At 41.6% G+C, this 27,508-nt stretch overlaps 1 protein-coding gene across 1 annotated transcript in view; it reads right to left on the reverse strand.

Annotated features, from left to right (window-relative positions):
- The window catches only part of PDZRN3 (PDZ domain containing ring finger 3), a 240,123-nt gene that overhangs the window by 196,071 nt on the left and 16,544 nt on the right, over positions 1–27,508 (reverse strand). Inside the window, exon 3 of the mRNA XM_049640889.1 lies at positions 22,338–22,445. Coding sequence (XP_049496846.1) covers positions 22,338–22,445 — 108 coding nt within the window. The remainder of the gene's footprint in view (positions 1–22,337; positions 22,446–27,508) is intronic.

Genomic DNA, 27,508 nt, shown 5'->3' on the forward strand with positions numbered 1-27,508 from the left:
AATCTTTCTGATTATAAAGAAATAATCTGCTCATGGTAGAAAATAAAACTGCAAAATTATATGAATGTATACAATACACGTAGTTCTTGGGGTCCAAACCTTAGAACCAAAGGAAGTACACACGTACAAAGACATGCTTACAGGACTGTTTGCATAGGCAAATGTTGCAAAATAATTGAAGGATCTGTCAATACATGTGCCAGAGAATAAGCTGAGGTTACATTCATATGATGAAATCACATGCATCTATTAAAACCGATTACTTAAATCTGTATCTATTTATGGTATGTGCAGGACATACTGTTAAAGAAAGTAAAAAATGAGTACAGTAGGATTCCATTTGTGTAAAGACAATGATCTAAAAAAGAAAGAAAAATCCAACATCCCATATGCGTGGGTATGTTTCTATTTTTGTATAATGATGCAGAAGGCTGTGAAAGGATATGTGCCAGGCTGAAACACTGCTTACCCCACAGCACAGAGTAGGAAAAGGAAAGAAAGGTAGGCAGAGAACGGTCTTTCTCATTTTAAAACTTCACTGGTTCAGGGGTGCCTGGGTGGCTCAGTAGGTTGAGTGTCCGACTTTGGCTCAGGTCATGGTCTTGCCATTCATGAGTTCGAGCCCAACGTCAGGCTCTGTGCTGACTGCTCAGAGCCTGGAGCCTGCTTCGGATTCTGTGTCTCCCTCTCTCTCTGCCCTCTCCCACTGGCACTCTGTGTCTCTGTCTCTCTCTCTCTCTCTCTCCCTCTCCCTCAAAAATAAAGATGAGAAAAATAAAAAAAATAAAACTTCAATGGTTCAATGATTCAGGCAACTGCACATAACTTTACAATTGGGTGGTAGTATGTTCAATAAAAGATGTCTTTTTAAAGAGAGAGAGAAAAAGACAACTAAATATTATAATAAAAAGATTTCGGAAGCCACCCCCTTCCACCCTCTAAAGTAGGCCACTGCTGACAACTTGTATACAAATTTTGATTATTCCCCTTACCTACACTAAGTTTTTTTTAATGAAATTCTTTATATTCAATATTAATATAAAATATACAAGTGACATACATGTCACAGATGTAGTTTTTTAATATGTGTATTCATTTAATGAGGCTTAAACATGTTTGCACTGGCATGGGTCTGGCTGGACAGAAAAGCGACATAACCAGATGGGGACTCATTAATGGCTAGATATGGCACTGAGCTGAGTCTCTGTGGTGTCTGCCGTGAAATGGAAACAAGACCCCCTGCTGTTGCAGGGCTGCGTGAAGGATACAAAATTCATCAGGATAACCAACTTCACTCCCCGACACACAACAGGTGCTCAAAAAATGGAAACTGTAAGAATGACTCAACAGTAACAACGACACTGAGTACTTGCCATGTGCGAAGAACTCTTCTGAGGGCTTCTAAAAACTTAAGACATATTAAATCATTGAAGCCACACACGTAACTTCTGAGATAGATGCCCTCACCCTCATTTTTCAGGCAAGAAAATGAAGGTTCCGAGAAGTTGGGTAACTTGCCCAAGGCTAACACAGCTAAGAGTACCAGAGCTGGGATTCAAACCCATGCAGCTAGTTTACTCTTACCCACTACAGACACTCTGCTGTTCAAATACTGCGGCTGTGGAAGATCTTTAGAGAAGGTAAGTTCTATAGGACAATCTGTGTGTACCACGTAACAAGTGATACAGCTAAAACAGCCTTGAGCCAGCAGTCAATTTTCTCAGCACCAGTTCCCAGGCCTTTTCGTGTGGGGACATACATGTGCGCTCACTTGGATACCCCAAACTAGCCCCTCTATGACGTTCAGCACCCTCTGCCCATCTCTCCCCATGTGTCCAGCCAGTTACGCCCCACAAAGAAGCCCCGTTGGCCAGGAGCTTCTCTTCGCCCAGAAGTACTTTCAGCACTCAAAACAAAATTTAAGCAAAGAGGAGGAGGAAATGCCACAAGTAAAATAGGACAAGGTAACCTCAAGGGCTCGACTCACCTGAACCACACGGCTCTTCACTGAGTGGCCAACAGCATTTGCATCCCAGGTGCGCGGCTCAGACCGTGAGTATCCCATTAGCTTATGATGGAATGAAGGGCCCCACATCAGGCTCTGATCATGGGAGTCCCATGACCAGCCTATTAAACCTACAGGTGACCCTAATGTCATGAAAAAATAACTTTCTAATCTCCAGAAACCAGGGATGTTTAGCAACGTGTCTACCACCACTTTTAGGACTCTCTTAAATTAAATCAAAATGGCATTTCTGTTTCCCCCAAGATCTAACAGACCTCAAGTTCTGGCAGTGTCTCGGTGGTGGTCTGTAACATTACACCATCAACAATTAGCTTTATGTTTTCACTTCCAGTGCCATGGCACTTCTTTTCTCTCTCTGACAAGGCCAGGACATTCCTTCCTTCTGTCTGGTGTGGTGAATGGGGGGGGGGGGGGAAGAAGGACACGGGGAAAAAAAAAAAAGCATGCCATTTATAACCACAGAGTTTGCTTCAATGCTCTTAACAAGCAGAATCTGGCATCCCTGTGACAGGAGCATCTTCTGTGGTCACTACTGAACTTTGGGTGCCATGGGGTTAAAATGACAGAGGAGAGAAATAAGAGAAGAACCACCTTCTCCCAGGAAGAGGGTACTGTTTTCCAACAGACCGCTCCCACTCTGGAGCTGAACGTAAGCTCCTGACGTGTTTTGCTCAATTAAGGCAACAGCTACATTTCTAGCAAAAGTCACCCAGTTTTATTTCGTGACTGGATGCTCTATTTAATGGTGTGTGTGCGCACGTCTATGCGAAGAAAATAAATGGAACCTGATTTAGAAGAAAAAGAAAAAATTATTATTAATAAAACCACCTACTTTTTGTTTGTTTTCTTAAAGTTCCTTCAAACATTTACTTTCAATCCGTCTAGAGTTCTTCTGGTTTAGATTCTCGTGTTACTTACAGGACCTCCTTAAACCACATTTCATGGCAGTTTCTCTAAAGGAGATACAAACATAATACTGCATTCTATTCTTAATATTGTACATTCTCATCTGGGTATCAAGCTAGGCAAAACGGTACATCAAATGCATTCAAAATCACCAAATGTCAATGAAAGTAGCTCATTATGCACAGAGCTTAGTATTATCCTTACAACCTCTGTAACACACATCACTTACTTTTAAAAATGTCCCTTTCAAAGAACTCTGCCATTCCCCCCTGCCCAAAAGAAGAGAGAAACTGCACTGTTCTTGTCTTCTTCTGAAACCTCTAACAAAAAGTTATGTTTTTGTTGTTGCTGTTTTCAAAGTAAACTTTCAGGATGAGGTTGCCTCCACCTTCCAAAGGGAACATTTCAGGTTTCAGCTGGCCGGCATATAAACGTACAAGCAAACGCCCTCTTTTCTTGGCTTAAGTGTTCAAATGAAAAAATTAAGATAGCTGTTCTGTCTTATTACTCTTAGCATTCCAAAGCATAGGAATTCACGTTTTAAACTTTCTGTTAGCAGATGTTACTGGGAAACAGAGCAGGAAACGTCTATTAAGAAATTTCTATCTGATGTATTCATGTATATTAACATTCACATGGTTTTTAGCCTTTTATTCATTCTATGAGGACACTCATCTATTTCCAGCTTGTCACCTTTTTCTCATTAGTTCAGCGCAGAACACAAATCTCAAACGTCTCAGAAGGTTAACAGTAGAAAGGTAACATATATCTGTTTAGTCCAACAGGCTTCAAACATCACCTCCCTCATCAGATCCCTCCTGGGGAGTGGGACTGATGGTAAAGGAGCAGTGAAGACCATTCCCCAGGCCTTTCTTTAATGCTTCATTTATATTCCCCTCCAAAGAAGCCCTCAGAAAGTTCCACTGGGGTTTACTGCTTCACTGGCAAGTTGGTTTAATCAAGCAATTGTGGTAAAGGAATTATTTCCTGGAACATGTATGAAAATTCCATGGCAACGATAGTGGCTAAACTTTCATCTAAGAAAACTGCACACTTGAAAAAGGAGTGAAGGCATCTTCCAGAACTTGCTGGAAGTTGCTATCAATTTTATGTTCCTAAAATGGGGCCCTTTAGGAAGACAAGACCAAAGCCAATGAGACAGAAGACAAAGATGACCAGAGTTATTTATTATCCAAACAGGATAGTAAAGGCTTCAGCTTCATAAGCAAAAAACACAACCGCTATAAATACACACATACATACATACACACAAACAAACTTTACTGCACATAAATTTAATTAACTGGAGGTAACACAGTTTACTAAATCTTATTGCTAAACATGACTAATAAGAAAAAGGGTTTACTTAGGGGCACCTGGGTGGCTCAGTTGGTTAAGCTTCCAACTCAGGCTCAGGTCTTGAACTGGTGGCTCGTGAGTTTAAGCCCATTGGCCTCTGTGCTGACAGCTCGGAGCCTGGAGCCTGCTTCAGATTCTGTGTCTCCCTCTCTCCCTGCCCCTCCCCCACTCCAACACTCACTCACTCTCTCTCTCTCTCTCAAAAATAAAAAAATAAAAGTAAATTTTTAAAAAAAGGGTTTACCTAAAACATAAAGATTACAATGCTTTATATTACAGATAAAACATAAAGATTACAATGCTATATATTACAAAGCTCATAAATGCTGTAGAGTTTTTCTTAACTTTAGTTTATAAAACCTAATGTGTTATACCAAAAATTCAACTCTTTATTTTTTTAGGCTATCTTTATATTTATCTTTTAAAAAAAGGTGGGGGCAAAATAGGGCTTCTTCACGATTTTCCTCTGGCAAGCCAATTTACTCCCTTGTTTCCAAATAAAGGAACTCTACTCCTAAATCCCCCTGGCACTGACAGCGAGGTCTATTTTAAGCCACTGCTATTCTGGGATGGACAACTGGCAGATTCCACCTGTCTGCAGGAGGTGTTGTCAAAGTCTCCAATTCCCCGGAGACCTCATGACATAGTGTCACCTGCCTCTAATGCTTCTAATGTTAGACCTCCTGCAGTTTTACCCTCAGAAGTGGATCGTGTGACTTGAAAATCTATTTCCAGCTCAGGAAATGGATATTTACTGGTTGAATACTCTGCAGCAGACGCAGTGGTAGGTCCCAGGAACACAGCAAATACACGGCTCTATCAATGTGTCTCCCATCCCGGGTGCTTATCCTCACACGGGACTCTCCATGGTCCTTCATTAATGACCTATGAACGTCACAGGGACACCTCACCAGTAGGGTCTAACAAATGCTGAATTGAGAAGCCTATCTGGGTACAGCTTACCCACTTCTCCATAGACTCTGGAAGGCAATGATGACCCCTACCACACGAAGCATCCACCCTGAACATCAGTCAGACACAAATCTCATCGGAGAGATGACCCTGCACATGAAAGCTTCACTCTTAGAAACAAGTTAGGCTTCCACAGGCTGAACTTAGGTCCCTGTGTGGTAAGTCTGTTATATTATAACACAAGTGACCACTAATGCCATCCGTCTGCTGGTGGGCGTGCACAGCCCGTGAACTTTGCCTCAGGCAAGAACTTTGTAAGGGGAAAGTTGATAGGTAATGAGACTTATTTTTGCAAATATGGTCATACATTCTAATGTCACATTTGATTCCATTCTTCTTGTAAGAGCTGAGACTTAGGCATGCTTTCAGCAAATCTGACAGATTCCAAGGGATAATATCCGAAAAAGACATCTGCTATCAACATGGAAGTTATCAACATGCTCTGTCCTCCAGAGCAGGTTTTTAAACTGCTGGTCACTGCCCTTTAGTGAGCCATGCCATCAACTTGGTGGGTGGCAAAGAGCATGAAAAAAAGACAAGAATAAAACAGAAATACCAGACTGCTGCATCTAGTCAAGTATCTCTCATCAACATTTTTTTCAATTTTTGTGCATATGCACCCAGGACCCACTCTCACTTGTTTTTACATAAAACCTATTTCTTACTGTCGGTCTTTGGAAGAGCAGTCTCCACAAGGAGCTGTTCCAGGTGTTTGCATTACTGAAGTGTAGGTGACACAGTGTTACATTAATTGCAGGTGTACAACATAGTGATTCTCTGATAAAGCTATACATTATGCTGTGCTAACCCCAAAGTAGCTACCTTCTGTCACCACAGTCCTATACAACACCGCTAACTGTATTTCCTATGCTGTACCTTTCACTCCTGTGACTTATTCATTCTGTACCCCAAGCAGTTCCTAGATCCATGTTTGGGTTGCATCAATCGACAAATGTTCATACTACAAACTATGAATGGAATGGAATTCAAACTACAGCTACGACTGGAATGCCTACCCACAGCATGGTTGTTGTTGTTGTTTTTTAATGTATAAAAACAAATAAAAGTTGATCAACGATGGATTCCCTGATTTGCGGCATATGACACTAATATTCACCTTTTGCCTGTGAAGTTCTTTAACAATGATGGAATTATTTTTCTTTGTAGTGGACTGTAATCTCTAAAAGCTCCTCATTCCTCAACCCAACAAACTTAAGTAGCTGCACAGAGCAGTTAGCCCAGACTGGCTCATGGCCACACAGGAAAAATGAAGTCACAAACAGGCGACATGTACTGTATAGGTGGTTCTGGGCTATGCTTTTCAAGGACCTTGACGGACCTAATGAACACACCTTTCTGTTGTAAATTTCCAAGCAATGTGGAGGGGACAGAAACAATATGGGGCCTAAATGCTGGTAACATCATTTTTAGGAATAAAACTGTCTAGGTGTGACATATGTATAGGAAGTCAATAAACCTTACATGTACATCATTATGCATTTTCACAGCCTGAGTCCACTCATTAACCATGACCCAAAGGAAGATTAGAATGGGGTCCACACCCCAAATCTCTCCTGGGGCTTGCTTCCAGTCATCATCCTTATGAATCCAAAGAATAATTTTGCTCTCAAAGAGAAAGCAAGGCTCAGAATCAGTGATCAGCCAGTGATAGTACAAGCTGCAATTTACCAACTCTACCCTTTCATTGTTTTTATTTTTATTACTATCTTCTCTTTACACCACATGAAAATGACTTTCCACTTACAATCATGACACAGTCTCCTTTTTAAAATAAGTTTAAGTTAGGGGCGCCTGGGTGGCTTAGTCGGTTGAGCGTCCAACTTCGGCTCAGGTCATGATCTCACGGTCCGTGAGTTTGAGCCCCGCATTGGGCTCTGTGCTGACAGCACAGAGCCTGGAGCCTGTTTCAGATTCTGTGTCTCCCTCTCTCTGACCCTCCCCCGTTCATGCTCTGTCTCTCTCTGTCTCAAAAGTAAAATAAACGTTAAAAAAAAAATTTTTTTTTAAATAAGTTTAAGTTAAACAAATGTATGTTGCTTTAAAACAATGTTAGGTATTTCACAAAAACAGGTGGCACAGAGATGGTAAGAAGATAGATGACTGAAGTTTGACAAACACTTGTTTCAGTTTGCTGATCAGTACGAAATGCTACACAGGCCTAACTGACCATCCATCACTCCAATTTTCTGCAGATGAGGGTGCACTCTCTCTCCTGTCGTGCGGTGTATCGCAAGGCCTAATTTCCTCTCCCACCTATGTTCATAGAAGTTTAATGGCTGGTCCTTCAGGGAAATAATATGACGTTGTTTTTACACCCTCTGGCTTATATTTCTCCCATGTATCACACTTAACAAGACTGGAATAAACGGATTCAGAACGAATGGAAGCTTATCAGATTTTTCTCTCCTTAAACCTCTATTTTAAGCTTTGAGAGCTCACTTACAACTGGGATCAGTTATAACAAAAACCTACCAACAGCTCACATTGAATGCCTTTAATGTTCTAATTATGGCAAAAAGCAAAGGACGCTTATATGTACTTAACTTTCAAACTAACTAAAGGGGGAAAAGGAAAATATTTTGATAGAAAGAGCAACTTCCTTTCTTCTCTTCTTCTCTCTGAATTAGTGTAATTCCCTATATGTTCTATTAAATCTAGTGAGTTCAGCAGATGAGACTGCATTTCACTTACAAGACTGAGTATATATGGCCAAGTAACCTACATTTACCTATGAGCAGGCTTCACAGGTAATTAAATCACCCTGTCACAACAAAGATTTCCTTGCCTCTATTTTACATAATACCATCTGCCCACAGGATTCTCCTTTCCTTTCTTACAGAGTATAAACCAAGGTTACCTACCAAACAGGGACTATATTAAAAATAGCTTAGACCTTCAACTGGTCTTGAGTCTCCATTGAGTGACTCATACAAAATAAAAGCAAATCTCGCAAGTGACTCACGTTAATTTAAGGAAGGGCTATGTATTCAGGCATACACACTTACCCACAGATTCATATACTCATAGAGAGTCAATATGTAAAACCTATTATTTTACAAGCTCTTTAGGCAATCAAAAACTTTTATGTGTCAAAACACAGTAAATTAAAGGACTCTGTCTAGTAATATAAGTTAAAGTGTCATTTAGAACTTCATTAAAACCCCAACGCCAAGATTAAGGCAACATTTCTGTGAACATGATTCCATGAAACTTAGCATTTAACGTCCTGTGTGATCACTTTCCTTCTGCTGGTTCATACAGCAAAGGAAATTAGTTCTCTAGATACCAAGACGCTGATTAGGGCACCAAATGGAGAAATTAAAACCGTCACCAGCTTGTGATACCATCACTACTAGTCCTCTAGAAGGAAACAATGAAGTAGAAGGTAAGTCAAACTTACCTTTTAATCACGGAAGAAAATTCAGATGTTGCTCTATTGATAGTATCAGGAGCTTTCAATAAAAATATGATGAAATACTTTTTTTCTTGCTTGATTCCTCCTCCTCTACAATTCCTTTATCACCTGCAATCTCTTCTAAGTCACCATCAACATCAATACTCACCAAACGTTCTTATAAGCGTATTTCCAAAAATGATATAAAGCGTTAGAAATCCATTAACAATGCCACAACAAAATCGTACTTAATCCTATTTTATTTGAGCTGTTCCCAGTTAAGACAGTTTAAAAACAAGTAATAAATATGTGTCCCTTATGCAATTTCCATGCCCCATCAGATCCTGGCACACAGGCGATTGTATCTCTTCCTCTCTTTTTGTCAAGACAATGCTTACTGGGGCGCCCCGGAGGCTCAGTCAGGTAAGTGCCTGACTTCGGCTCTGGTCATGATCTCGCAGTCTGTGAGTTCGAGCCCCACGTCGGGCTCTGTGCTGACAGCTCAGAGCCTGGAGCCTGCTTCCGATTCTGTGTCTCCCTCTCTCTGCCCTTCCTCCTCTCTCTCTCTCTCTCTCTCAAAAATAAACAAACATCATTAAAAAAAAATTTTTTTTTAAAGAGACAATGGTTACTATCAGTAACGGTTTCTAGTTTAATCTCTATACTTTATTGTATTTTTCAATTTTTCTACATTGGTGTATTATATTAGCATCAAGATACAGAAAGAAATTAAATATGACTTGTAATCTTAAGGGATGAGGTAGTCAAAGAAACCCTTCACAGTTTTAAGAAAATCCCAACATTCTTCATGAGTCAACTTAAAAATGGAAATCTTATTCTGTTCTGGCATTTTAAAAATAGCTGATATTAAACACGCAATTGTTTTACTTTATTTTTAGAACACTTAAGTCAGCACATATGCAATGAATTACCATGTTGTTCACACTATGATGTAAATTAAGAATTATTTCTGATTGATCAATTACTGTGATTTATATGGCCTTAGGAAGTGACAGCTCTTTCTCAATCCAGATTCAAAAGGTCACTAACTTAAAAAAGAACTCCAAACCAAATTAAAATGATCTACTCACAACTGTAATTTCAGGCTCACGAAACTGTGCCATACAATCATCATCAAAGCTTGAGCTCGCTGCAAGGTCCCTCCAGGCCAGCCTCTACACAGCTACAGGAAACCCAACAAAGCTAACCACCTGGCGAGTGTTTATTCTGGGGCCAAATTTACAGTATTCAGACATATGCATTATTTTCTTTATTATAGCAACCTTATAATATATGAAACAGTGTCCATATTTTACAGAAGAAAGCAGTGCCCAGAAATAATAATAAGCTTGCCCAAGGTCATGAGGGTAGTGTGAAAATTTAGACAGGGAAACCTCGCTAAAGTAGACGTGAGATGGTAGAAGGAGAAGCTGGTAGGGAGAGCTGTACACTCAACGTCAATTACAAGAAGAACTGTCAATTACAGAACTCTTTAAGAAAAACCCCAGTAGGGGAAGATACGTGTTATATCTCCTACAAGAAATCAAATGCCCCTGGCAACTTAGCCAAAGAGAAATCATCATCACCCTGAATTCCTGATTCCCTTTAATGTAATTTTATTCAAAACAACTCTTCCCAACTTCCTCCTCCTTTTCCATACAATAATGTTCCTCTCTTTGGTTTGTTGAACTTGCCTATAGATTTGCTGTAGGTTGCTTATCCCAGATTCCAATTCTCTACTCTTCCCAGACAAACCCACCTTTTTCTGGAAAAATAGCTGGTAGTTTTAAGGCTAACAATAGCAAATGGCAGGACTAGAATTCAAAATTTGCTCTAATTTCAGAGTGTGTGACTCTTAACCATTCTATGTACTGACCGGCTTTCTTATAACCCTAGTGTCAGCCATCTTGTTCTATATACTGGCCTTACAGGTAAACACCCTACAGTCAGGGACCACAGTTTAGCTCTCTATGGATCCTGATCTCTCTCGTAATAAGGGGAATTTGATTCACATCCACAAAGAGATAATACACTAGCCAAGGATTTCTCTTCCACTACTATCCTAAGAATCACACAACACAAAGATTTTTTTTAAGATTTTATTTTTGTTTTGAGAGAGAGAGAGACAGTGAGTGAGCATGTGAGCTGGGGAGAGGGGCAAAGGGACACGGAAAGAGACAATCTTAAGCAGGCTCCATACTGAGTGCTGAGGCTGACATGGGGCTTGATCCCATGACCCTGGAATCATGACCTGAGCTGAAATCAAGAGTTGGACACTCATCAGACTGGGCCACCCGGGCGTTCACAACCTGAAAAATTTCAATAAGCCACAACCGTATCATTCTATATAATCATCTTCCTCCCAAATTTTTAAACAAACACCTAATAATTTTTTAGGTAGGAGTTCCAAGTGTCTGCCTAATGAATTCTCAAATCGTTGTGTCTGGCTTTAGCCTCTACTACAAAACTGTAATCATCAAGACAGTATGGTACTGGCACAAAAATAGACATACAGACCAATGGAATAGAATATAGAACACAGAAGTGAACCCACAAATGGATGGCCAACTGATCTTTGATAAAGCAGGAAAGAGTATCCAATGGAAAAAAGACAGTCTTTTTAGCAAATGGTGTTGGGAGAACTGGATAGCAACATGCCGAAGACTGATACTAGACCACTTTCTTAAACCATACACAAAAATAAACTCAAAATGGATCAAAGACCTAAATGTGAGATAAGAAACCATCAAAACCCTACAGGAGAAAGCAGGCAACAACCTCTGTGATCTGAGCCACAGCAATTTCTTGCTCGACACACCTCCAAAGGCAAGGGAATTAAAAGCAAAAATGAACTATTGGGACCTCATCAAGATCAAAAGTTTCTGCACTGCAAAGGAGACAATCACAAAACTAAAAGGCAACCGACAGAATGGGAAAAGGTATTTGCAAATGATGTATTGGATGAAGGGTTAGTATCCAAAATCTATAAAGAACTTACCAAACTCCACACCCGAAAAACAAATAATCCAGTGAAGAAACGGGCAGAAGACATGAATAGACACTCTTCCAAAAAGACATCCAGATGGCTAACAGGCACATAAAAAGATGCTCAATCTCACTCCTCATCAGGGAAATACAAATCAAAACCATACTGAGATACCACCTCACACCGGTCAGAGTGGCTAAAATGAACAACTCAGGAAACAACAGATGTTGGCAACGATGTGGAGGAATGGGAATCCTCTTCCACTGCTGGTGGGAATGCAAACTGGTGCAGCCACTCCAGAAAGCAGTGTGGAGGTTCCTTAAAAATTTAAAAATAGAACTACCCTACACAATAGCACTCCTGGGAATTTATCCAAAGGATACAGGAGTGCTGATGCATAGGGGCACATGTACCCCAATGTTCATAGCAGCACTTTCAACCATAGCCAAATTATGGAAAGAGCCCAAGTGCCCACCAACTGATGAATGGATAAAGAAGATGTGGTTTATATATGCAATGGAACACTACTTGACCATGAGAAAGAATGAAATCATGCCATTTGCAGCAACGTGGGTGGAAATGGAAGGTATTACGCTGAGTGAAATAACTCAGTCAGAGAAAGACAGGTATCATATGTTTTCACTCATATGTGGAACTTGAGAAACTTAACAGAAGACCATGGCAGAAGAGAAGGGGGAAAAATAGTTACAGAAAGGGAGAGAGGCAAACCATAAGAGACTCTTAAACACAGGGAACAAACTGAGGGTTGATGGGTGGAGGAGAGGGGAAAATGGGTGATGGGCGGTGAGGAAGGCACTTGTCGGGATGAGCACTGGGCGTTGTATGTAAGCGATGAGTCACAGGAATCCACCCCAAAATCAAGAGCACACTGTACACACTGGATGTGAACCAGTTTGACAATAAATTTTATTAAAAAATAAATAAGTAAAATAAAACAGAAAGTCCCACAGCAAAAAAAAAAAAAAAAAAATCATGGTGTCTGGAAACACTGTATTTCTTAGTAACAATCATTCTGTGAAAAGAATAAAAATTTTTTTCTTTGATTAGAGACTGTCAAAATTGATTCCATTCCTAGAGTTTCTCAAAGGATTGAAAAATAAAAAACATATATATTTAGCACATTTTAAAACGCAGCAGAAGGTCTCTTTTGAGAGGTGGAAGAGGAGTTGGAAAACCAACATGCGTAGGCTTTCAGTTCCCCTGCCCGGCAAGAGCTGTCAAATGACTCCCTAGCACCAGCAGGAAAAGAGGAAGCGATGAAAGATGGAAGTTCAAAGAATCAGAGGAGCCAAAAAGACAGCAGGGAGTGCCACCCTCAGGAGAAAATGGGTGGGACACAGACTCTGTGCAGTTCAAACGGCTACCAAAATAGACAAAGACGGGTAAATGGTAAAAAGGTCTCCTTGGAGCAGTGTGGCACTCGGTGTAGTGTGGCACTCAGTGTGGCAGAGGCAGACAGGCTCTGTCCCAGCTGCGCTTCCTGGTGAGGCTCCTGGGAACCATTCATCATCATTAGAGGAAATGCTGCCGCCACTTCCCACCCCCCCCCCCGGGTATTCAGAGTCCCCAGTGAAAGTGGCATAATGGCAAATCAGCACACACAGCTGCCATCCACCCCAAGTCTTCCCATTTGCAATTTGCACTGACAATTTCCAAATCAACGCTCCCTCCTCCTGCTCCCTCCTCCTGCTCACCACACCCTAATCTATAGGCAATGGGCTTAGTTTCTGTTTCCAAAATGATGCCAGTCTGCTGCTCTGAAGGGTCCCAGACCTGTGTCTCTCCAGCTCTCTTTGCCTTATAGTGACAGAAAGACAAAACCTCATTTTAAACAAAATTGTTCTCAAACCCCCCCCCCATACTTAAAGGTTAAGTGTCTAGACATCATGTGTAAAGAAGATGAGTGAATATAAAATGCATTTTATCTGTACAGCTATCAAAAGGTTTGCGGTTTTATTTTGTTTTCCTTGGGAAATTACCAAATTATACTTTTTTTGGCCTAATTTTTATTCAGAAAATTTAACGGGGACACCAGTCCCTTCTGATTTATTCTAGATTTTCAAGTACTCTGTGGGTGATCTAATTAAATCTTTTTATTAAAAGAGGACCATGAGGGATAGATTTAAAACTTCAGTAGAACCGGAACTCCTGCACAAGTACACAGGCCAACATCAGTGAACTTTGATCAACTTACGCTGAGAACAGGGGGGAGGTGCTCTGCCAAAGAGGAGTGTCCAGGGCCCTGATTCTAGAGTTTCAGCATAAAGCTAGCTGCCTGCACGTGTCCATATATGGGGCAGAGGCCATGAGCTTTCAGACAGGAGAACGTCAAATAACGTTTTCAAGAACTGTGAGCAGGAGCCAGCCTTGTGACATTCAAAACGAAGAAGAAAGTCACGCCTGGGTGGCTCAGGTCATGATCCCATGGTCATGGGTTTGAGTCCTGCGTCGGGCTCTGTGCTGACAGCTCAGAGCCTGGAGCCTGCTTTGGATTCTGTGTCCCATGCTCTCTCTGCTTTTCCCCCACTCGTGCTTGGTGTCTCTCTCTCTCTCTCTCTCTCTCTCTCTCAAAAAAAATAAATAAACGTAAGAAAAAAATTTTTTAAAAAACTGAGAAGAAACTTCCAACATCACATGTTTCATCTTTACTTATTTATGGATTAGAAAACTAATGCTCACTTTGGAGACGTCCAACATTAATGTTACTTGAGAAATTTATTTTTTTATTTTTATTGTTTAGCTTCACCATCTTTTTTTTTTTTTTTTTTTTTTTTTAATAAAACTTATTGTCAAATTGGCTAACATCCAGCATGTACAGTGTGTTCTTGGTTTGGGGGTAGATTTCAGTGATTCATAGCTTCCATACAACACCCAGTGCTCATCCCAACAAGTGCCCTCCTCAATGCCCATCACCCATTTTCCCCTCTCCCCCACCCATCAACCCTCAGTTTGTTCTCTGTATTTAAAGGTCTCTTATGGTTGGGGCACCTGGGTGGCTCAGCCTGTTAAGCATCTGACTCAGGCTCAGGTCATGATCTCACAGCTCTTGAGTTCCAGCCCCGTGTTGGGCTCTGTGCTGACAGCTCAGAGCCTGGAGCCTGCTTCAGATTCTGTGTCTCCTCTCTCTGCCCCTCCCCTGCTTGCACTCTGTTCCTCTCTCTCAAAAATAAACAAATGATTTAAAAAAAAAAAAAAAAAAAGAGTTTCTTTTGGTTTGACTACCTCCCTTCCTCCCTCTGTTTGTAACTATTTTTTTCCCCTTCCCTTCCCCCATCGTCTTCTATGAAGTTTCTCAAGTTCCACATATGAGCTGACTTCAGAAATTTCAAGTCTCCCCCCAATCCCCCACAAAATTAAGAACTATAAAATGTTTATTAGCTCAGAGGATTTTTCCTATGAAAAGACAAATATATAGAAATGCTTTTAAAATACACAAATTGCATCATGCCATATGTTCTGTTCTTCATCTAAGTTGTATGTTTATCTGGCTGGTGTGCAGGGATGTCTGTTACAAAGATGTTCAGTGAAAACCTAGTTGTTCTTGTTTTTTTTTTTTTTTCCAAAAGCTAGTTTTAATAGCCCAATAGTAAGACAGCAACAACACTAATACACATAACAAAGTCAATACATCAGTACAGTCATTAGAAAGCAATTAATATAGATCAGAGAGGGTATATTTGGTTTTAACTGGTCACAGTGTTAATTCGAGAGACGACTACTCCTTCAAACAGGTCAGAGTTTTCTCAATAATCCTATAGCAGCACTATATTCTTGCCAAAACACGTAAGAGGAAAACAGATCTCAAAATTATTTTTGCTGACTTCTATGTTTAGCTTTGGTATTAAGTTCTTGGGTCAGAAGCTAAAATTTTAATTTAAAAGAAAATCAATTCTTCCTATTTGTACTTAATAGCAACAATCTTTCGACCTGCATTATCTCCTTGATCCACCCACACAGCATGACAGGTAAGGGAGACAGTAATGCTCTTCCTCTTTTAGAGATGAAGAAATCAAGGCTCACCACTGAGGATACCAAGACCACAGAGTCAGTAACTGGGCACAACTTCAACTTGGGCATCTTGATCTAAAACACAGGGCTTTTTCCACCATTAGGATGAAAGAAATTGGCTGCATTTTAGAGGAACATCATTTTGCCAGTGTCTTCCATTGCTTTAGTATAGGACATTAGGGTAAAATGAAAATGGTTCAACAGAGGGGCAGGAGAAGAAAAAAAAAAAAAACCCAAATACTATGGAGGTGTTTGCTGCATTTTACATGTCAACACCAAAAAGACTGACTTTTAGATGAAGAAAGAATACTCTTTCTTATAGTGGAAAGCCAACTAATAAACACAGAAGGAACGCAATTAGAAAATAACCACTTGTCAACCACCCTAATACTGATCAATTCAAGTAAAAACCATAAAAGAATGCTAAAACCAGTGTATTAAAGTTTGAGGAGCAGCGAAATATTTACATAGCCACAAAATATCCCCCTGTAAGATATGAGGTAAAGGAGAAAACAACTGGATAGTGGAGAAGTCTGGCAGACAGAACTTGAACCAAGCAGTCCAAATTTATGTCACCAATTGACATCATGTGACTCCCAACAGGATGTGCTGAGAAGGACACACTATCACTTCTGTGGTATTCCCATTCAAAATATATGACCTAAATCCATATTCATGAGCAACAAACAGATCCAAACTGAGAGGCACTCTACAAATGACCTTTTCTGTAAAAGACAAAAAACTTCAACAATTGCTGTCAAGTAAGAGACACTAAAGAAATATGACAACTAAATAAAACATATGATCTAAGATTTTCTCTCACTGTAACGGACATTATAAAAATTATTAGTGAAATCTGAATAAATTTGGTAGATTAACAACACCCCCCATGTGAATTTCCTGATTTAGACAACTGTACTCCAGTTCTGTAAAGTAATGTCTTATTGCTAAAAAACACACACACTGATATATTTAGGGATTAAGAGTAGACAGAGAAAAGAATTCAAGTAAATGTAATAGATGTCAATATTTGGCAAATCTGGGAAAAGATTATGCAGGAATTCGTTTACATATATCTGAAATTATGTCAAAATAAAAGTCAATATGATAATAAAAAGAGAGTCTTAATAAAAGACAGTAATTTTTTTTTAATTTTTTTTTTTTTTTTGAGAGAGAGAGAGAGACAGAGACAAAGACAGAGAGTGACTGGAGGAGGGGCAGAGACAGAGGGAGACACAGCATCCAAAGCAGGCTCCAGGCTCCGAGCTGCTGGCACAGACCCATCACAGGCCTCAAACTCAAGAACCTCGAGATCATGACCTGAACTGAAGTCAGATGCTAAACCGACCGAGTCACCCAGGCACCCCAAGTTGTTTTTTTTTTTTTTTAAATAAATGCTTCATCAGGTGAATGATAGGCCATTCTGCAATTTTTATTGGTCTCAGAACAGTATCTTCTAACAATAACAAACGGTAAAATCTCATCGTGTTCTATCAAAGCCTGGTTCTGTAAGGAAAGGTATTGTTAAAGCTTTCTGGTCCGTCCTGCAACCCAGCCTTATTAGCAATGACAGGCTAACCAGACCTACAGCAAACAAAACAGAGTAACTGGAGTACACAAAAGCCGCTGAGATCTCACGGCCTCTGTGACCACAACCGTGGGTCTTCATATCCTCACACTTTCAAGGGGAACCTGTATTTACAGGCGACGGTACAAAATAATGGCTCTGGGCCACCGTCCACTTTCACTGCACTCCACATCTGCACTCTCCAAGTACAACAGGACACTGCATTTAACCCAACAACTGTCACACAAGTACGCTCACTACCACATGGGAGTCTCGCACAACGCAGCTGTGAGCTCAGTTCTCCAACCTAAGAAGCCTGAAAACTGGCCATCAATAAATACATAAATAAATGTGGGCGGCCTCTACAAGTGGTTTAAGAGTTGCTCTGGAACTACATCATGTGGTCATGCATTTGCCATGCCAGCCATGTAGCTACAAAAAAAAAAAAAAAAAAAAAAATTTGAACCAAGAAACTAATATACCGATAGCACATACCTCCAAGTGAATTTGCCAGTTCCCTAGTAGGCTTTGGTTTTGCTGTGCTTTTCTTGGCATGAGCACTATGCCCAATGAGGTATTTGCATAACAAGTCAAATACCTCATATGGTAGTCAACTGAGGGAAGAGCGAGATGCTCCAATGCTAGGGAAATCGGCTGGATGGACTCAGGGAGAGATGTATGCTCCCCACATGGAACATCCTTAAGGGATTTTTCAGGGTAATATCAACCATATGTGATTTTTCACCTTTTGGTTTCTCCAAATCACTTACAGTAGAATTGGGCAGAATGTGACTGGTGGTCCAGAGTAGACTCTAGAGGTCACAGAAAAAAGCACTCTATTTGTGATGGATTCTGTTTACATTGGTTAACACATACTCAGCTGGCACTGGGCAGATTTTTCCAAAGGTTTCAAACTGTTACAAAGAACAAAAGCAAAGTTCCTTTAAGAAATGTGGTGGTACTGAGATATGAAGAGTAGTGCATTGTCTTTGAAAGGGAGTTCATAAAGCAGACTAGGCTCTGAGGCAGAGAAACTAAACCACTGGGGTATTTATGGTACACAAAAGGTACTGTGGGGAAATTAAATTTCTAAAGAGGAGCTGACTACATGCAATCAAAGGTGAGGTGAGAAGTTATGAAAAGGATCTGAGGCAGCTCATAATTAAGGACAGGGAGAAAACACACACACACACACACACACACAATCACAAGGAAATACTGAGTAAGTTGGAACTTGCTGTATCTCAGTGTCAGATGTGAGGTAGGGTGGGCACAACAATCTGTCTGTCCCAATCCAAAGCAGACAGGAGAACACGGGATGCAAATATTGGGTGTGGGCTCCTGGAATAGTCAGGCTCCAAAGCTGTAGCTATGTGGGCTGGGAGGACACTTGATCAGAGGGGGCCCAAGACTTCTAGCCCCAGAATGAGCCAGCTCAGGCCTTCTCAGGCCTTGAGGGCCCCCAGACAGGAAACTCCAGCAGTCAGGCTACAGGGGGGGGGGAGGGGGGACATTCACAGCTCTGCTCCTGAGCAACTCACTGTGCATCATAAGGTTTTGGAGTAAGATAAATCTCCACTCCAGTGATTCTCTCTGGTACCCCCACCATTCCCCGAGGTAGTACTGGAAATCTGTGGGGGCATTCACTGGCACGAGGATTGGGGAGGGGGCCAAGGAGGCTCCAAGTCCTACAATGCACACAGTCCCATGCAATGCACATTAAGCCTCCAATGCAACTGACACAAATCCTGCCAGACTTTTGTGAAGGTAAAATAACAGACGTTTTATAATTATTGGAGTGGAGAACCTAACTCTGTTTCATATTTAAACACTAAGGGGTTTTTTTTTCAGTTAAATATATACAGATTGTACACCCTTGTTCATAGCAGCATTATTCACAAGAGTCAAAAAGTGGGAGCAAACCCAGTGTCCGTCAATACAGAGATAAACGAAATGTGGTATAGGCATCAATACACAGTGGGAGAGTATTTAGCCATAAAAAGGAAGCAATTCTGATATATCTTACAATAGGGACAAACCTGGAGGATGAATCATGTCAGATGGAATGAGCCAGACACAAAAGGAGCAATATTGCATGATTCCACTTACACGGAGTGCCTACAGTAGTCAAATGCACAGAAACAGAAAATAGAATGGTGGTTGCCAGGAGCTGAGGGCAGAAAGAGCACGGAGTTGTTTCACGGGGGGGGGGGGGGGGGGTTGCGGGAGGGAAAGGGGGGAACCGGGGGGGGGGGGGGGGGGGGGGGGGGGGGGGGGAGTTTCACTGAAGGAAGATGGGAAACCTCTGGAGATGGATGGTGGTGATGGCTGCATGACCGTGTAAATGCCACAGAAGGGTAAGACTAAAAATAGTTAAATGGTCAAGATTGGGTTATGTTTATTTCAGCACACATTAAAAATACACACACACACAAACACGGAAGTGTGCAAGTCACAAGAAGACTGGACTTGGTTGTGCCAGAACTCAACCACAACCTGTTCACCACTGCAGAAAATTCAATCGCGGATGGCGACAGCGCTCCCAGTGCCAGAGTCCCCAGCACCACCTTCCCGCTCTGGCAGCCTCTCCAGCTGGTACATCAGGTTGGGTCTAGCAGGGGGCGCCAGCACCTGGCACCTTCAGGGTACCTTCCACCGTCACCGTATCTGCACACATACACCCTGATACGTGGGATTTATTATCAGTTATCTTCATTTTCACTTTTCTATTACAGTACATAGAGATCTTACAAGTAGGGGTGTATGCATCTATTACTTTCTTTGTAAATTTCATTTCACGACAGTATCGGGGGCAGTGAAACACTATTTGTTAGAAAAAAACTGAAGGGAGGCGGCCTGGCTTTGGTCTCAGGGAGCAGACAGCAGCAGCAAGAGCCTAAAGACCGCAGTAAAGCACGAGACTCAGTGAGTCTCCGTGGATTTCACAGAAGCACCCTTTCATGAGAATTCAAGTTCTTACGGGGAAGGTCTGCTGGTAGTTGGCCCACTCCCCCGAAAAGGAAGAAATATGGTAGGAAAGTAGAAAGCGCCTGACTCTCCTTGGTGATGAAACACAGGCACAGTTAAAATCATCAAATTCGTGCCCAGTAATCAACTCCGACACAGACGAGGTGAAACAGGGTACCCTTTTTTCAGTCATGGGAATTACCGTATCATGTCAAAGGAGATCAGGGTTTAACAGAGAAGGGCACGGTGTGCCGATTGCAATGACACATATGTTGTTTCTCTGTTGCGATCATCCTTCTTTCCATCTCAACACTGGGACATGATTCATATTTTACATACTGTCCAAAAGGGGAATGTGACTTACCAGAAACCATCCTCAACATTTCAAATACAGATCCCCCCTCTGCCAAGAGAAAATCCTGCCCAGCTGTAGATTTCTCATTTGCAAAACATAAGAGCAATGAAATTCCATTACTTAGAGAAACTGGCTGTTCCACCAAACCCCTGGCAACGGAAGCTGTACTTATCTTTCTGAACAATAGCCTCAGAAAATGTATTCTTTCTCTCTCAGACAAAAAGAAAAAAAAAAAAAAAAAAAAGACAGTAAGTATGCCTTTGAGCTCTTGAGAAAGTGCTCTTGTCCAAGCCAATTTCTCTTCGGGAAAATCCACTCCCCTGACCTGGGAAATACAAAGACTGACCCTAAAACATGCAGTAAAAAGAGCTCCAAGTTGAAGAACGCTTCAAAAAGTCAATGGGGATGTAACAATATTAATAATGTCCTTAAAACAAAATCAAGTATCCCTTTAATACGTAAGTGACCACGATGTACCCGCTCCCGCAGAAAAGTGACTCTTAGACCCTAACATGTTCAGTTTGTTTTCCTGGTGACGTTTAACTGCATGTTTTCCTGAGGACATAAATGATCCTGAAGTGTTCTGCTTCGCACATGGCGGAATTCATTCAAACAAGAATGGAAAGCCAGACTTTGTTCTCTGTCTTCCCAAGGCTCCTTTCTCTGGGGAGAAGCATGTGGTCAAATTCCAGTGGGTTACATGAACTCCACTCATGGCTTATCTCATAGTTAGAGTTCCCACTCAGCCCAAAGTTTTGAAACGGACCATGAAAACACTCAAGAAATACAGACGCTACGCCAATGTGTTTGGAATACCAACAGTGCTGCTTTTCCTGTTCCCTGTTTAATGTGCCGAGTTACATGGCTACGGCCTTGGAGACTTTCTTGTGGGATTCAACATATTACCTAGGATTCTCCTATTTAGTTTTGTCCTCACAGGAGACCCAACCACTTAGTCCATGTATTTACCCATTAAAAGAGCAATCAAAATGATCAAAAAACAGCAGCAGAAAACAGTCATTTGTATCCAACTTTGCACCAAGAGCCCATACAAGGAGACAATGAGTAACTGTCTCCCTTTGGGCAACCTGGGGCATCTGAGGCCATCTATGTGACCCTATTCCAGTGTGTTGGATGGTGGGCCAAGAGATCTACCTCCTCCATAGAAAATCCACAAACCTGCTCTATAAAACCTTAAAATGCTCCATGAAGAACTGAATAGAGAGAGTTGGGAATGCTGTGAGTGACTATCCTATCAAACTTTGCCTGCACATCCCTGGACCATCACTTGGTAAAACCGGCAACAGAAGACAGAACGATGCATTTGTAGCAGTAACTGTGTGCTGCGAGCTGGGAGGACATGAGCAAGCCCCCAGAGCTGCCACGATCTTACCCTGGGAACCAACGTGAACACCGACACAATGTGCACAACGGGTTGCTCATCTGGTTCTAACTAACAGACAACTCTCCAACGGCTTTCGCACAAAACTGTAACTGAAGCCCACAAAACAGATGCAAGGCTAAAGGAAGAGAGCCAAATTGTGAACATGACACTCATAATCTGGCTTCTCTATATTTAATATAAACAAAAACTTAACACCAAGGCAATCAGCGCTCCATAAAGTCCCACACAATGGGAGAGTTCTCCTGCCCAACCATCAGGAGGGTTCAGGCCTCCCTCCCTGACCAAACTGAACCGGATGAAGACGGGATGGCATTCAGCCTATTAAAAGACACTGCCCAGCATTCACATACCTCAATAATCCTGTCATGAATTTGCAGGCCTCCGTCCTTGGCTGCGGGCCCACTGTCAACTATTTTGGATACAAAGATTCCTTCAGTGGACGATCCATCTTGGTTGTCCTTTGGGTTAAAAAAACACACACATGAATGCTAGGCATTAACTTGGTTAAAGCTTACACTCTTAAACTATGATGGACTCAAGCTTATGTCAAAAGTGGCAATGGGGTGAAAGCCCATCTGTTACTCTAATTTCTGTTTTAATCTAAAATTAATACATGCACATGGTACGATGTTTCAAAACCTATCAAAATGTGTAAGTCCTTGCCACCTCCTACCCAGTGTCCTTTTCCCCTTTATAGCATCTTTCAGCAGTTTCTATACCCTTTCCAAAACATTTTTCATAGATCACCTTTCTTCAACATGTATCTGTTCCTTTTTCATGCATACAAACAGGAGTGTGCTCTCTCAATTCTTGTGCACCTTGCCTCTTTCACGTAACTTCACAAATCTTAGGGACTTTTCTCCAGTCTTCCTTTCTACCTCACTCCCTTAAATGGCTGAACGGTATCCCAGTAATGGGATAGTAAGCAGCTTCCATTTGTCATTCTCAGAGACAATGATGTGTCTCATACCTTCTTCCAACCTGTACAATGAAATACCTTTTGCGGTATTTATCTAGGGCATATCCCTAGCAATGCAACTGGTGGTCCAAGGATATGTAGATTTGACGGGCATTGCCAAATTAAGCACTCGTAGCTCATGAGAGTGTTTTTGCATAGCCTCGCCAGCACAAAGTACTATTAAAACTTTTAAGCACCCAACAATTTGATTGTGAAAATAGGTGTTTTATGCGTGCTCTGATTTACATTAGAAAAGCTCACCACCAGCACCCCAATCCTAATAAATTCTCATCTCCGATCTCAAATCCCTTTAGATCTTTCAAAGTCTGGACTGAAACTTTCTGGGAAAAGCGACGGCTCGCTGCTCAAACTCCTTCCTTTATTTAAAATCAAAAAGCTCCAACAAGCTCATAAAAAAAAAAAACCCTCACAGCTTGTTCATGAACTTCTTTCCAAACAGCACTGGGATGAATTCTCTCCAAGTGTGTGGATTAAATTTCTAGTGATTAACAGATGGATTTATAAGTTAAACGGCCCAAGTATGTGTTGTTTCCAAACAAAAGCATTTGAAAAGTAATTTCCGGATCTTCCATAGAAACTCCAAATTCTGGAGTTGCCATAAGGCCGTAAGATGATCTATTTTAAAAATAATTTCTGTATACAGAAATACATATAAATCCCATTTGTTAAAAAGTAACAATGAAAATATAAAATGTTTCTCTTTACACAGAAAAGAAAAAACCCATATTCTAAAGGAGAAAGGGAGGACTTTAACGTAGTTCAATCGACCGCTTCAAGTGAAAGAGCAATGGATAAGAATAAGCAAATGCACACTCTGTACCTCTTCTCTCTCTCCCTCCATCCTCACCCCTGTCTCTCAAACACACACACACACACACACACACACACACACACACACCCTATAAGGTCATAAGTAGGATTCGAAAGAAATCAAAATCACAACCTAAAATGAGCATTAAGTGTTTTCCCCAACATTTATCCCCCTGTGACAAAGATAGGTCTCCAAACTGACATCTGGATTCTATCAACACTCTTCCAAGAGACAAGGGTCAGCGAGACTGTGGGTGCTGTGCTAGATCAGCCATCCTCAACAGGCAGCCCTGCCCAGCATCACAGCACCCTGCATGGGGCCACTGCAGACTAACCCTTCACTGTCTGGATTTCTCCCTGCCTCCTTTCTCTCTCACAGCCGCCTCACTAATGCACTAATCCCAGCACATTCATGTGTCTCCCCACGTGCATATCTCAATTTTAAGTACACAGTTGGGCAACTGCTTCTATTTACTGACTACACGCTAGACAGCAGGCAGGTAGGGAGTACCCTGTGTCCACTGTTTCATCCTTCTAATAACTAAAAATGGTAAGTACTATACTATTCTCCATTTCATAGAGGAAAAACCTGAGACAGAGAGGTTAAATAACTTATCAGAGGTCACAGAGCTAAAAAGTAGCACAGGTCAGTTTCAAAACTAAAGGCATTCCCTTACACAAGCTCAAAGTGCAATACTGCCTCCTATGGAGAAAAATCTCAACAAGAAGCATTAATTCGGAAGTTCCACATTCCAGGCTATGGAATATTCCACTGGAGAAACCTGAAGAATCTCAATGGACCACACAGGATTTGATTTGTGGGCAATTGTGGGTTCCCTAAGAGGTGATGTCAATATACCCAATGAAAAGAGATCTGCACTCACTCTGAATTCGTTGCTTTGCATTTCTTGCCGGAAGAAGGAGATGGCAACAGGATTTTGATGTTGGTTTGTTTTGCAGAATACTACTTTGTGTACAAGTAATTTTTCTTAGGACAATCAGTAAGTTCAAGCAAAAGCAGAGGAACAGGCAAAAGCAAACAGCACAATTCAGGTTAAATTAATAAGACAGTGGTAGGAGGTGGAGAAAGAATGGAAAAAAAAAAATACAGCAAGGACAAAATCCAAGAAAACCAAAGCAATCCCATCCTGGAAAGCTAGATGTGTCTCTTCAAAGACATTGCTCGATTCTTTGTTTGGCCCCTCTCTGAATACATTTTAAGTCCAAGTTATTTATCAAGGTGAACTAACATGGCTCGGGATTTGTTTTGTTTTGCCAGCTTGAGAAAAGGAACAATCAAAGGGATTGTTTCCATCAGAGGGGTACCTGAAGATGAAGAATACCCGCCAAAGGCCGAAGTGACAGGTTTGACACACCAGACTGGCTGCTGTGTCTGAAGGGATATAAGAATTAATGAATGAATGATGTGACTCTGCGAAGGGCAGTGCATCATGCAAGGAAAAGCCTCGTGTCAGCGCCCCCCGGCCGGGCTTATGTCACAACCCAACCAAGCATCTAACACAAGAATCCCTTGGGAAACGCACACATCATGGGTACTGCCTTCCACTTCCAGTTACTAACAATGAGTGTGCATTGTTGCTCATCTTGGCTTTTTAGCGTGTTCTCAATGACCTGCCAGATTTCCAGGCAACAGTTCAGAATACATTTAGGGTTCATTATGCTATTTCTGCTAATCAGGACAAGTTTTTTAAAAACACTATTGTAACCACATGCATATGGAATTAAACTTTCCTCCAGGGGACATGCACGCAGTTCTTGAAAAAAGACCACAGGAACTAAGAACACTTATGAATGCTACAAAATTCATTCTGGCTTTCACTTCAATCAGCTTTTTAAAGGAGAAAGAAAAAAAAAAGCACCTAAAACATGTACTTTGATAAGCACAAGAAAGAACCATATTCCAATGAGGCTGGGAGTGGCCTTTCTTCCCAGAGACGGACAGAAAATAAATACGATCTTCACGGCCTTTCACGTATCAAGTTCTCCAACCATCCCCAAGACACAGGCATGCCTCTCCATTTCAAGCATTTTGCCAACCGTGGGCTCCTTTTTCCTACATATGCTTTGGTGAGGCAGAGAACAGACCTTCCTGGTTTGGGCTCTTTCTGCTGTGGAAGTTGCTGAAACATCTAACAGTGAAGTGCATCTTAGCTGGTTGAAGTCATTTCTTAAAACTATTAACAGTGAGTAAGGACAGGAGAAATAATATTTACGAGGCCAAACCAAGGACGGCCTCTGTCATTCGCCCTAAGCGGCAGAGCACAACACATTCTAAAACGAGTTGGGGAACACGGACCGCTCGTTTCCTGGGACCAATTACTTAGACATCCGAGCCCCTCCCTCAGCCCTTCCCTTTGCTGGAGAGTGTAGACTCCTGGCAGCAAGGACTCAAGCAGAGCAGCATTGCAACATGCTGCCAAGCTGTTCAGCCAAATGGCTACAGTCAAAAGGAAAAAAGTACCAACGGGACAGAATTCTACACTTTCTTAAGAAAGTCACCAAGACAAGGAGACAAACACAACCGTGTGTGCCCATCCCTGGGGCTCAGCAAAATGTCCCCACCCCTCTTCATTCTCACAGTTTAATCTCGTGGTCTGAAGCGTTCTTCTCTGTATGTATGTTTTATAGGACAGATAATGGGTCAGTCCGTCATTTAATGGCTACATATCACCTGTAAGTTAAGTTGTCATTTCTTAAAATTAACCCTGTGTGTTTTTGAAACTGTGGCTTTGGCCTAAAGCCAAGGGAACTCAACCCTCATTTCTCCTCACGCTAACTCCCCCATCTTCTCCCAGTCTCTTTCTGACCACTTCCTGCCCGCTCCTCTACTCTAGCCATGCTGAACTCTTTGCAGTTTCCCCAAATGCCAACTCCGACCCTATTCTAGGCTTTGCATGGGCTTCCTCAGGCCTGTTCACTTTCCTCTAGCTCAAGTGGTCTTCAAAGATGGGCCCATGCACAGCAGTGCACTGGAACGATCAAAGAACATACAAGAAATTTTATTCACACTCACATTTTAATTTCATCTTTTAAAATGCTTTTTGCATGAAACTTTTTTAAGTCACGTACCATAGTTCAGCAGTGAAAATATAATTTAGAGCTAACTAAATAAGCTCAATTTTTTACAGTTAAGAGCGCTCAACTAAATACAGTATATCTGGGCTCCAAGGGTGAGCCAGACCTAGGCACAGTTTAGCCACATACGGATGCCTGGTATCTCCTTATCCTTCAGGATTCAGCTTAACATCTTCTCCGCTCTTTCTTGATCACCCTGGCCAGCGACACCCCTTGCTGCTTGGTCTCTACCACCTGCCATGCTCCCATTTTTTTTCCTGCATCACATGTCCCCCAGTCTGTAACTGTTATTATTTACCTGTTTCTTGCTTGATGTCCCCACCAGGACACAAACTCCATGACCACAGGGACCCAGTCTCCCTGGCCTCCACAGCATCTCCCAGCTCCTACCAAACAGCCCCTGTTCACGATTTTCTTTTCCTTCCCTTTGACGATTTTCCTTTTACACTAATAGATGAGGAAATGGCGAGCAGAAGAAACGAGCAACAGACGATGCACATTCAGATAACCCCACGTGAAAGGGGAGATCCTGCAACGCGCCCTTTGCCATGTCTGGTCCCCAGAGCCGTTTCAGCGGCCATTTTCCTCCCAGTTAAACCTACTGGTCTGAATTTGACCTCCTCTTTCTGGAGGGGG

Source organism: Panthera uncia, chromosome A2, assembly GCF_023721935.1.
Source record: "Panthera uncia isolate 11264 chromosome A2, Puncia_PCG_1.0, whole genome shotgun sequence".
Taxonomy (NCBI): Eukaryota; Metazoa; Chordata; class Mammalia; order Carnivora; family Felidae; genus Panthera; species Panthera uncia.